A 12,200-nucleotide genomic window follows, 5' to 3' on the forward strand; every position below is an offset into this window, starting at 1 on the left:
CAAGAGACCAGAATGGTATAGAATCTCCTGCTTGGGCAAGGGGTTGGACTAGAAGACCTTCAAAGTTCCTCCCAACTTTGTTATTCTGTAATCTTAATATTTGTCACCATCTCTCTTTTTCCCTCTCAAAAGTCATAACCTTTTCTATACTTTGGCTTCAATCTTATACAGGCTTGCCAAGAAGATAAGTCCACTGCCATCTAAGGGTAGGCAGAGGCAGGAGATGGATAAATTTGGGCAAGCACCATGACAACGACTACTCAAAGAAGAGCAGATGATCCAGGTTATATTGGCTTGTACTTTGGTTCCTCAGGTCACAGCATTTTTTTTTCTTCTGTTTTTCAAAAAACTGATAATTAGAGGTCCAGCCAGCCAGCCGGGCATGCTCATTTTATTATTTTTAATATATCTAGTTATGCAATGACCAAGTAAAATTAATTAGCTGCTCCATGGCAGTTATAGGCATGCCCTTATTGTATTTTATTTCCCATTTCTTTTTAATTATTATTTAAGCATTTATTACTTTGAGTATGATAACTCCCACATAAACTGTAAGTAGGAACTAGCAATTCATATGACTAAAATACTATTATTAGCACGGGTAGAATCAATCCATAGAACCTGAGGGTTTTCCAAGAGCCTTGCTGGAGACAAAGATTTACATGCTTTAAAAAAAAAAAAAGTATACTTATGCTTTACCTACTTCAAAAGTCTATGACAGCCTACACCAGTGTTTCTCAACCTTTTTAATGCCACGACCCCCAACCGGTCGTAAGTTGAGGACTACTCAACCGGTCGTAAGTCGAGGACTACTCAACTGGTGCAGCACTGCTTGCAGAATGGGACTTTTGGCAGGCTCAGCAGGGCAGAGACAGCCTGGACAATTCCTATTGGCTTTTGAAAGCCAATAGAATTAGACTCTATTCAAGAGAGTCTATTCTCTTGGCTTTCAAAAGCCAATGGAAAAAAAGGGAGTAGCACAGCTAAGGAAAAGGGGAAAAAAATGGCAGACAGTGTTGTTTGGCGACCCCCGTGAAATGGTCATTCGACCCCAAATGGGGTCCCGACCCACAGGTTGAGAACCACTGGCCTACACAGTTACTTACAATTCAATATCCCAAAAGGGTTTTTTGATGTTTTGTCCTCATTTAAGAAACTCTGAAATTCTTGCCTATCTTCCTAACTGGTGCTGTATCCAATGACCTGCCATTATGTATGAGTAATTCATATGATTGCACAGATAATTTGGACATTGATATATGCTAAACCTATGATGATCTTACTTAGATGCTATGCTTCCTGTTGGGATGAAGCCAACTTCAAATGTATCCACATAAGATCATTTAATATTATTTATCGTACTAATTCTGTCCATTTGAGAGTTAATTTCTCTCATTTCTAAGTAGCTGCTAACATAAATAAAGAAACTGACTGTAAAATACTGGATGTCTAATTGCAGTAGATCCAGAATACAGGAGTATTTCAGGTAAAAGAGTGACAAAAATGTCCAGAAACTAGCAGGAGGACCTGTTCTTTCTATCTCTTGCTCGACTGTTTTCCTTTTTAATATCTAACCTTAAATTTCCTATTTCTGTGAGCAGCTTCACACGGAACATGATCAGAAGGGTACATGTGCACCATATATGGGAATGCATGTCTTTGTGGGAACATGGTGAATGGATTATCTAGCAAGCTTGCACCTAAACTCAGCAAGGCAAAGTGATCAGTGAGAAAAGTTACAGGCTGTTAAAAACTATATAGCATAATCAACTAGAATTATGGGAGAATTGAAGCACACAGTTTGGCAGAGAGACTCTAAGTTACATATGGAATGGTTCGGACAATTTACACTTTGTGTAACTACTTTATTTTGCTCTTCCACTGTAGGCAAAGGAAGCAGTAACACAAATTAAAGAACACAGCAGCCCCCCGATGCTGCACTACATGGCCATGTATACGAAGCTTCTATCACAACAAAAAGTTGACTGAGCATATGCTTCTGATTTCATTTCATGCTTACCAGAGTACAACGAAAAAAGTCCTACCTGAATCATCACTGTAAAGGTTCATCTGTCCAAAGTCTGCAATCACATCACAGAAATTTGTTTCTTGCAAACTGACATCAGATTCTGGCAGGTTGAATATACAAGCACACAAACACACATGTCACGATGCACAGTTATTTCTGCCTCCATTTAACATACTTTGCTGTTTAATGTAGCCCCTTTCCTTAATCTTATTCTCTTTAAATAAGTAGATTTTTCTGTTAGTATAAGAGAGCTAGAAGCTGCTATGAAATGTTTAAAGCACATCTGAAAACTTATGAACATTGAAAGGCTTTTTTTCCCTGTTTGTATTTTCTGCGTGAATTTCACTAGTTCAGACACTGGGAGACAAACGTGAATCATATTCAGGCATATGAATCTCTCATGAGGAATCGAATATGAGGAATCAAAGTCTAAAACAGGTATATTTATATGTGCCTGTTTCCATATGCATATCAATACAGAACTAGCAATAGCACTTGGACTTATATACCGCTCCATAGTGCTCTACAGCCTGTCTAAGCAGAGTGAGCCTATTGCATATTGCCCCCAATAATCCAGACCTCAGAAGAATGGAAGGCTGAATCAACCTTGATCCAGTTAGGATCGAACTCCTGGCTGTGGACAGAGTTTGCTTGCAATACTGCATTCTAACCACTGCGCCGCCCATATCCAACTCCCTCCCTTTCTCTCTGTGTGTATTTCAGAATTGTTTTGCTCTTACCTTCTCTTTTCTAGAGCTAAAAGAGAAAGACTTGTCCAAGGCCACCCAGCTGATTTTATGACCTAAGGTAGGACTACCACTCAGTCTCCTGATTTGTAGCCTGGTGCCTTAATCACTAGACCAAACTGGCTGTTTTTGATTTATATTGGGTAAGGCATAATTAGGCAGTGCAAAGAAGCCCCTTGCTTGAGACCATAACATTAAATTTGCTTTATCTAGCCCACATTTAACACAAGATGCAATGGGATTTATTGTGGCTAAAAAACAGATTATGCAGCAGAAGAAGCAGATCTTCCTAACAAGGATGAATAGAGTGCCACCTACTGATTCCAAAGGTATTTGAAGATGAATAGTGTTCGAACTGAGAGGATTCTTGGCACTCTATCCTGATTAGGCAAAAGTATAAAATTGAGATAAAAACCAGGGCCCTATTTTGCAAAATTCAACCTCAGCCAGTGGCCTTGTAAGGATGAAATTCATTCTTCCCTTCCAACAGGAGAAGATATGAGAGGGAAAAAATAAAATAAAAAAGGATTCTTTTAGAACAGGGGTGTCAAACTTGCAATGTTACATGACGTATCGTGATTTTCCCCCCATTGCCGGAGCTGGGGTGAGTGCGAGTTTGGCATGACGCATCCGGCCCAAGGGCCGTCAATTTGACACCCCTGATTCAGAACAATGACAATACCAGCAAAATACTGGGCTGGAAACAATAATTCAATAATTTATTTATAAGATTAAGTACTTATATAATCCCTTACTTATTTTAGAAAACTTAAAGGACTGATTGTGCATTTGGAGATGAGAACAACGTATTTAAATTAAGAACAGAACACCTTCTCTTTCTTATTTAAACAAGCTCAGAATCCATTTATATACATTTCTTGGACAGACAGATGTAACTGAATCACAACAGGAATGACTCATGATTATGTTTCCAATGGGGGTGGGGGGGTGGGGAGGAAAGCAAAGTTATGTCTTCTCCTTCAGCAATGGAGGTGCTAGGAGATGCTAGCAGAGAGAGAGAGAAAGTTTATACCAATTAATTCTAACAGGGTGAAAATTATACAATGATTATGAAAGGCACTTTCTTTGTAACTGTTGAGGAACTGATGAGGGAAATCGAGGGGAAACAACTTTTTTTTGGAAAACAGAAAAAATAAATAAAAGTTCCTACATGTAGCCCGGAATTCATATGCTTTTTCTAGCTATGTATCCTCTTTCTCCCCAAAACACTTTCTGTCCTTTGGGTGATTGTGACATAGCAAGAGAGACACAGATTTTGAAAGCTATTTGTAATCAGGGCAGATAATATCAAGCTAGGCTGATAACCATTCTGGCCAGTGTAGTGCAATTTCCTGGAAACTGATGCCACTGCTTCCTTCCCCATACCAATATTTTCATAATGCAAGTAGCATGGCACAACCAGAACTGGATCTTAATATAACACTCTTTATAAATAGATGGAGTAGGGGGGAGGTATAGAGAGTATAACCCTATTTTTTGGTTTTTAAATAAAATGCAAACTGCACGCATGTAAGTTATTGTAACCCAAATAGGGTAGTTGGAAGCACCTAGCTAATCTTGGTTGAAGGGGGCAACTTAAGCAGGGTTGGACCTACTTAGTACTTGGATGAAAGACTACTTGGGTGCTCTATCAGTGGAGGTTTTTAAGAAGAGATTGGACAGTCACCTGTCTGAGATGGTATAGGTTCTCCTGCTTGAGCGAGAGGCTGGACTAGAAGACCTCCAAGGTCCCTTCCAGCTCTATTCTATTCTTCTTCACTGTCCTACCCCTTGTCCAAATTGCACATGGCTTTGTCCAAAATGTGTGCAGCCTTTTCATGAGGTTTAGGAAGGCAGGCATATGAAAGATGGTTGTAGCTGCTTTGGTGCCAAAGGAGGACCCTTTCTTTTTACTCTTGGAGAGTAGAGGAAGAATACAAAGCTAGTCTTAGTGCTTTCATGGTGCATGTCATTACTTCCTGAAAAGTTCGGAACCCAATGTCTTTAATATGAGGGAGATTTGGCACAGATTTAATTAAACTGATTATATCAGAAGACAGCAAACTTTTCAGACAGAAAACACCATGAAGTGATTTAACCTAATATTGTGCATACTTTCCTCCCAAAATGTTAAATTGGAAGGAAAACAGTTTTTGGGCTCCTTTAATTAAAAATTCTTGGAGAACCCTGAATGCCATCTAGTGTATCATATATGTAATGGCACCCACACTTACAATATTACTGATCAGTTATACAAATTATAAAAACACTGGTAGATGACAAATCACCTGAAATTGCAAGGAGGTCTTCAAATGATTTTTCTGATGCATTCTTGTCATCCTCTGGAGTTTCTTGTAATCCAATTCTTGGCTGCAGATTCTCCACATCTTCAGAACTTGGTGCCTCATACATTTCGTTTGATGAATCAGAGGCTCCATTTACGCCTTGTTCTGTTCAACCAAAATAAAAAGCTGCAACCCATAACTGAAGCTTACTCATTTAAATAACTGCTCAATGAATGACCTACAAAAAAAATGATGGACTTCAGTTTCTAATATACAATTTGGGATGTGCTCAGGGCTAAACTGAAAGAAATCTTGGAAATTTTATGATCAGAACTTCCATCTGTCACTGGCTGTCCTTGTTCATATATGCACCCAAATAACAGGTATGAAGGAACCTTAACTGAAGAGTTACAAAGCATAGTAGCAGAAATCAAATTTTGAAAGTAGAGAATTTTCAGAAGGCGTGAAGCTTTAAAGTGTAGCTTTAAAAATGAGGAGAAAAACAGAAATCAGATCACAGACTATGACAACTCAAGAGAAATTAAGTTCTACTGAAATAAGTTTGTTACCAATAAACAATAGATCTACAAGTTGTCTATTTAGAAACACTTTCAATGTTTTTAGTGTACCTTATTCCTAAGTAAATGTAGAAACAAATAAAGTAAGTAATAATCTCCAACACAATATTATCAGACTCTACCAATATATAAAAATACAGGTAGCCCCTAACTTACAATCATAATTGGGATTGGAACTCCTGTTGCTAAGCAAGGCCATCATTAAGCAAGCCATGCCCAACTTCACAACCTCTTCTGCTACAATCATTAATTGAGTCATGTGATTGTTAAAATAAATCATGTAGTCATTAGGCAAATCCAGCTTTCCCTATGGATTGTACCTGTTGGAAACTGGGTAGGAAGGTCAAATGATCATGTAACACTGGGATGCCACAAACTATCATAAAATACATGTTGGTTGCCAAGCGCCCAAATTTTCATCATGTGACCATGGGAACGCAAGTGCAAGCACGAGTCATAAATCACTGGTTTCAGGCCTGTTGTAACTTCAAATGGCCACTAAACAAATGGTTGCAAGTTGAGGACTATCTGTAAGCATAGGTCAAAAGTGATTCAGTTTATTTTGATTCAAGACTGCTCAATTATTTTCCTATTAAAAATGTAAGCCAATCATATTTGAAACATACAGTTATGCTCCTAGGTTTACATAACCCATGTAAAATTATTTCCTTTGGAAATAAGCACACCATCAGTACACAAACATTTATCAAAACATGAACATACGTTAAATGAAATTGTATTATTACCGTTTGGGTCCCCGCTTATGTAAGCAGCCATGTTTGCATGACCAGCTTCACGCAGGGCTTCTAGAAAGGGTGAGAGCCATTCTTTCTTCTGTATTATCCTATAGAGCATTTCTCTCACTGCTGATTTATTCCCCTGCTTATTTTTTTCAACAATTACCTGTTTAGGAAAAATAAAGAGGCAAAAGAAACATTTTGGTAAGATGCTTCACAATGTGTATCAATATTTTTTTGCAGTCTGCGATTTAAAACCACAACGTGTCAATTCTACAACAAACCTGGCTGCAGCCATTTCCTTTGTTCTAAGTTGCCACAGGATTGGGAGGGGGTGGGGAGGATTTCTACTAGTCAAAACATTTTACTGTCCCATGGGAACCACGGTCATTTCTGTCAGTTAGGTAGGGGCTGGAGCATTTAGTTAGAAATCCCACAAAACTTTTCTATTGGGGAATGTAGCTGATTGCACAGTTCAACTTTGTAATATTGTTGCTTTCTGAAAGGAACTTCAGACTTGGTTTCACTTTTGACCAAGCCAATACTATGTAACCAATAAACATGTTCTTTGAGGAAATCTCAAGCCTCAGAGTTCTGATTTATTTGGTCTTGTCTGTCGGAACCATTACACAACGTCCGGTCTAGACGGCTCCTCCTTAGGAGTTCTCGGAGTATATGATGCAAGTAGTTTGCCTTAGTTGGGGCAAGATTTCTGTCTATGGGTGTGTAACCATAAAGGAAACTGCTTAGAAGAAACTCACCATGTCTTTCTTGGTTTTGGGAGCCAGAGAGTTCTAGCTCAGCAGTTCCTTGCAGCAACAGTGAGGGAAATCAAAAAGAATGGAATATTTCAAAATCAGACTGCTGCTATGGCAAGAAGTCTGCCCTGAATATTCTCTGACTTTGCTTCTTTCTTATAGGTCACCTAGCAGAGCTTGAGTTGACAAATGCTGCTCAGAAGAGAGCTAGAAATTGTTTTAACTCTTTGAAAACACAGGGAGTAGTACATAAAGGTAGTCCTCGTTTAGCAATGGTCTTGCTTAGCAAATATTCAGTTACAGGGATGATGAAAAAGCAACTTTCTGACGAATCCTGGCATTTACGACCTTTGAAGGTCTATAAAGCAAAGGTCAGGGGAAGCAAGATCATAAGCATGGTCACAGTTTCACTTAGCAACCACTTTACGTAATGACCAAGTTGCCGGTCCCAAGTATGGCTAAACAAGAACCATTTACTTAGTGACCATTCAAAGTGAAAGTGGTGCTGATAGTGATGACTTACGACTATTGCAGCATCCTCATGGTCATGTGATCAAAATTTGGGCACTTGCCAACCAGCATGTATTTACAGCGATGGCAGCATCCCAGGCGCACATGATTGCCATTTGCAATCTTCCCAGCCAGCTTTCAACTATTATTTTCTTTTACATATGTAATGTATGACAGATCAGTTAGGTTGCAAACAGTTGTACAAGCTTATAAACTTTGGATTTGTTTTGCAAGGGGGGGAGAAGCTATTACTATTGCAATAGTTTTGTCAGTGTTCAATTAGGGGGGGGTATGTGTTTTTGTTATTTTTTTAATTCATACTTTTTCAATGTTTTGTTTTATTTTGTTTTGTCTCTTAACTTTTTTTCTTTTGGATTTTGAGTTTTAATTTTTTTGAATAAAATAAAGTTGATTAAAAAAATAAAAAGTCATATGTCATTTTTTCAATGCTGTTATAACTTTGAACGGTCACTAAGCAAAATGGTTGTCAGTCAAGGACTACCTGTAGCAATTCCTTTGGCATTGTTTTCCTTTGCATGAAACTCACTTGCTAGCAGGAAAAACCACATCAGCTCCATTTCTTACATTGTAGCAGAGCATGGATGAGCAAACATAGACAAGTGCCTGGAATGAAGGTTTAACAACCATTCAAGTTGCCAGAGTGACAGTTTGCATCAAGGGTATATTGATCTTCTGAAGCCTTACTCTTTGTCACAAAATGGGTGTGTACAGAAGGCAAGTGACAAATTGTGCATTATGATAGATTACACACCTTTTACATACTTATGTGCAATATTGTGATCCAAGCATGAAAATGTCATGAAACATCTGTTTTGGCATCATGATGATTAGGAGCAGAATTCTATGGTCAAACAAACACTTCATGTTTGTGAGTGTTAACTTCAAAATCCTCTTTGTGAATAATTGATTGTTGGCCAGCCCCAGTGTTAACTGTCTTGGTTAAGAAATAGGAAATATAAACAAATACACTGCCCAGAGCCCCTTATGAGGGAGTTGGGTAGTTAAAAAATTAGATAGATGAGAAGGGGTGAGGAAAGAGAGAGCGAGATCTCTAAAATAGGTATAGTGAAAAAGACTCATTTGGCAAAAATATATGCTTGCTCCAAAATTGATTTGTAAGGTAAATAACCTACAAGTCAGATTTTCCATTTATGATGGGTTTGGCCTTCCATACAGTCTACTACGTTTTTTCTCAATCTCAACCATTTTAAGGTGTGTGGACTTAATGCTGGGTGAGGAATTCAGAGAGTTGAAGTCCACACATTTGAAAGCTGTTGAGGTTCAGAAATCCAGGTCTAGTATAAAGAATTCTGGGAGTCATTCCAAATACCTAAGCCCTCTTCTTTCCTCTAGCCCAGGGGTCTTCAAACTTGGCCCTTTTATGATTTGTGGACTTCAGCTCCCAGAATTCCTTAGCCAGGCACTCTGGCTGAGGAATTCTGGGAGTTGAAGTCCACAAGTCATTAAAGGGCCAAGTTTGAAGACCCCTGCTGTAGCCCATTTCGCTGCAATCCCCTGCTCCCCCTAATTTCAGGAGAGGACCCTCGGCTTTCCTCTCTCTCCTGCTGTTATTGCTTTGGTTCAGCTTACCCGCTCCACATCTTCGGGATCCAAGAGTTCCTTTTCCAAACACTTGAAAGCCACCTGACTGGCCTGTAACATGTCGGTGAGGCGATCGAAGAACAGGTTCACTAGAGCCTTGCCCAGGTCGCCGGTCGCCTCCATGGAGGGCGAGGGCAGTTCGTTGAGGCTGGGGTCCAGATACCTGCCGGCGTCGTAGCCTCCCCGCACCAGCGCCTCACAGAACTCCTGGCATAAACCCGGCAAGCCGGCAGCCTCCTTCTCCACCACGGAGAGCAGCTGCTCCGCGGCTTCCACGTTCCCCTTTTCTCCAGCCATTGCTCGGAGGTGAAGTTTTCGCTCGAGGCTCAGGGACGGCATCATATCCAGCACTCGATTCACTTGGACGCTGGTTTTGATCCTGGTCCTAAAGCAAGAGATCAAATAGAGGATGTACTCGTCCCGGGAGGGGGTCGCGGCCGCTTCCATGCTCCTGTTGTGGCCGTCGCCGGGAAGCAATTAGGAGGCCGGCTTCCCAAACCACAACCTCAACAGGCTGTTTTCCTCTTGATCTCGTGGCTTGGCCGGGCGAAAGCCAATCAGCTGGGCGCTTCTCCAGTCGCACTTTCGGTTTCTTATTCTCAGCTGGAACTTAGTTTCCATACCATGGTTTGTTTCCTTTTTTCCTGAAGGGGGAGTGGTTGCAATGTTTCTAGTTTCGTCCGCCGCGGACGACCTTTTATCTCCGTGAGATAAAACTAAGGCAATCAATTGCCCTAGCAAATTCCTTAACCACATCTCCCAATATTACCGCCATCAGATGTTTTAAGTCTACCTTTCCCAGAGTCCACAGCCAGGAACTTCTAACTAGGACAGTGTTTCTCAACCTTGACAATTTTAAGGCATGTGGACTTCAACTCCCAGAATTCCACAGCCAGCAATGCTGGCTGTGGAATTCTGGGAGTTGAAGTCCACATGCCTTAAAATTGTCAAGGTTGAGAAACACTGAACTAGGAGATGTAGTTCCATTCTCTTGGAGGCTAGTGGTGTGGGAAACTTTGCTCCATATATTTGTAACTCAACAGCCTCAGAACCACGTTTAATACTGAAATCATGGGCGAGACAACCACCCGTGTATTAGGTTTGACATGTGGTTACTTTAGGAAGTTTATTGTAATTACGTTTTCTTGTTTTATATTACTCTTTATATCTGTTTAATTCTACTGGAGAGGGTTTGTAAACCAATCAAAATCTTCATTGATTACAGCAGCATATAAACCCAAATATCTACTGCTTACAGTTATATCCCAATTTGTCAATAGTAACTACTGTACCAAAAACACTTCAGCTGTGCAGATATTCAGGTAATTTTATGATAGTGATAAAACTTCCAGAAAAATCCTAGATAGGCAGGTTAAGTTTCTTTTTTCTGGTATAGTCTACCTACACAAACTGGCTTCCTCTTGATTCATGTTTTCATTTCATGTCCTCCCTCCCCTCCCCACACTTTTTTAAGCTTAGGAAGTCAATAGAAATCTTTGAGAAAAGCCTCTCTAAAAATAAGACACATTTAGTAAGAAGTCATGAAACACTCAAGCTATGTTTTAGATTTCTAGATTTAGATTTTGATATAATTTGTATTATTAGTGAAATATAACTTTCTACACTACCATTACCACCAACAAAATAAAATAGTGGCTATATGATATTTTAAAACTCTACAGTGAATAAAATAAAGGAAACGGAATAAGAAACAGAACTAAGAAAAGAAGGGATAGATAAAACAAATCTACGGTATAAATAGAGACCGTATCAGATATAATGCCCAGTCAATGAGATTTATACAACATATATGTTTCATAATTTATTATATGTCCTCAGCATATTCTTGTGTACTGTGGGTTTGCCATTATCACCATTATCATTGCTGCTTGCTTCTCAGGGAAAGTTGGTACATGATAAAGTGGAAAACAGTTGTTGTTTTTCTTCCTTACTGCTACCACTATCCAGGGGTTTTTCAGAAGTACAACAGCCACTATATCTTATATTGGTAGCTCCCAGAATTTTTTTTTTTTTACAATTATCCCTTAAAATAATAAACAATGAAAAGGAAATGGAGGGAGGGAAGAGCAAATAAACTTCTGGGGGATATTAACTATATTCAGGTAATCCTTGAGTTACCTTTCATTCAGCAATTATTCAAAGTTACAGCAGCACTGAACAAATGGTACTTATGCCTGGTTCCCAAAGTTATGGCCATTTCAGCACATGGCCATAAATACATGGAATGAGAAATGACACAGAAGCCGGTTTCAGAAAAGGAAGGCAGTGGAGACTGGGTAACATTATTTTAGTAACGGAGATAGTTAAGGTTTACCTTTATTTTGTGTGTAGCGGGGCTGGCTGAAAGGCTTTGCGGGAGCCTGGCCAGAGAGAGGGAAGGGGAGATTCAGACAGCTACTGCCGGTTTGGGCGTGGTGGGGTGGATTGGGTGGAAGGAAAGAAAGGGGGAAGGAGAAAGGGGGGGGTGAGGTGGTTGTTGTTGTCGGGGAGAGACCAGGTGAAGCCAAAGAGGAGTTTGGGGTTTTATGTGATTCCTTTCCTCCGAAATAGAAGGAAAGAGAGAGAGAGCGAGAAAGCAGAGTTTTATTGCTTTCTTTCACAGGGGGGATATTTCGAGCAAAGGGAAGAATAAGAGTGAGAAGAGGGAAAGTTTGCTGGGGTTTTAAACCTAGAATGGGAAGAGGATGGGGGATTTGGCATAGGGACACCTGGGACTACGAGTGCTGACAGAAGAGGAGAGGCTGGTCGCTACTGCTTCAGAGACCAGCAGCCATCCGAACTCTGATCATTATCATCTGTGCAAGCTGAAGACACTGTGGGGAGCTGCCCTTGTGGGGCAAGCTGTTGCTATGGAGTGCTGACTATCTTCGCTAGTGCTTTCCGCTCCTGCCTGGAGCCGGAGAGCCTCCCCCC

The 12,200-nt window shown here is 40.1% G+C and overlaps 1 protein-coding gene across 2 annotated transcripts in view; it reads right to left on the reverse strand.

Moving 5' to 3' along the window:
• The window catches only part of IFIH1 (interferon induced with helicase C domain 1), a 35,163-nt gene extending 25,085 nt beyond the window's left edge, over positions 1-10,078 (reverse strand). The window contains exons 1-4 of one of the 2 annotated variants that reach the window (XM_039352773.1): positions 9,255-10,078; positions 6,385-6,541; positions 5,064-5,225; positions 2,046-2,129 (exon numbers count right to left, since the gene is read on the reverse strand). In XM_039352773.1, the coding sequence (XP_039208707.1) occupies positions 2,046-2,129; positions 5,064-5,225; positions 6,385-6,541; positions 9,255-9,713 (862 nt within the window). In that variant the 5' untranslated portion in view covers positions 9,714-10,078. The remainder of the gene's footprint in view (positions 1-2,045; positions 2,130-5,063; positions 5,226-6,384; positions 6,542-9,254) is intronic. The other variant, XM_039352775.1, reaches the window with a different exon arrangement.
• Positions 10,079-12,200: the final 2,122 nt, after the last annotated feature.

Source organism: Crotalus tigris, unplaced genomic scaffold (genome assembly GCF_016545835.1).
Source record: "Crotalus tigris isolate CLP2741 ecotype Arizona unplaced genomic scaffold, ASM1654583v1 scf7180000018477.2129921, whole genome shotgun sequence".
NCBI lineage: Eukaryota > Metazoa > Chordata > Lepidosauria > Squamata > Viperidae > Crotalus > Crotalus tigris.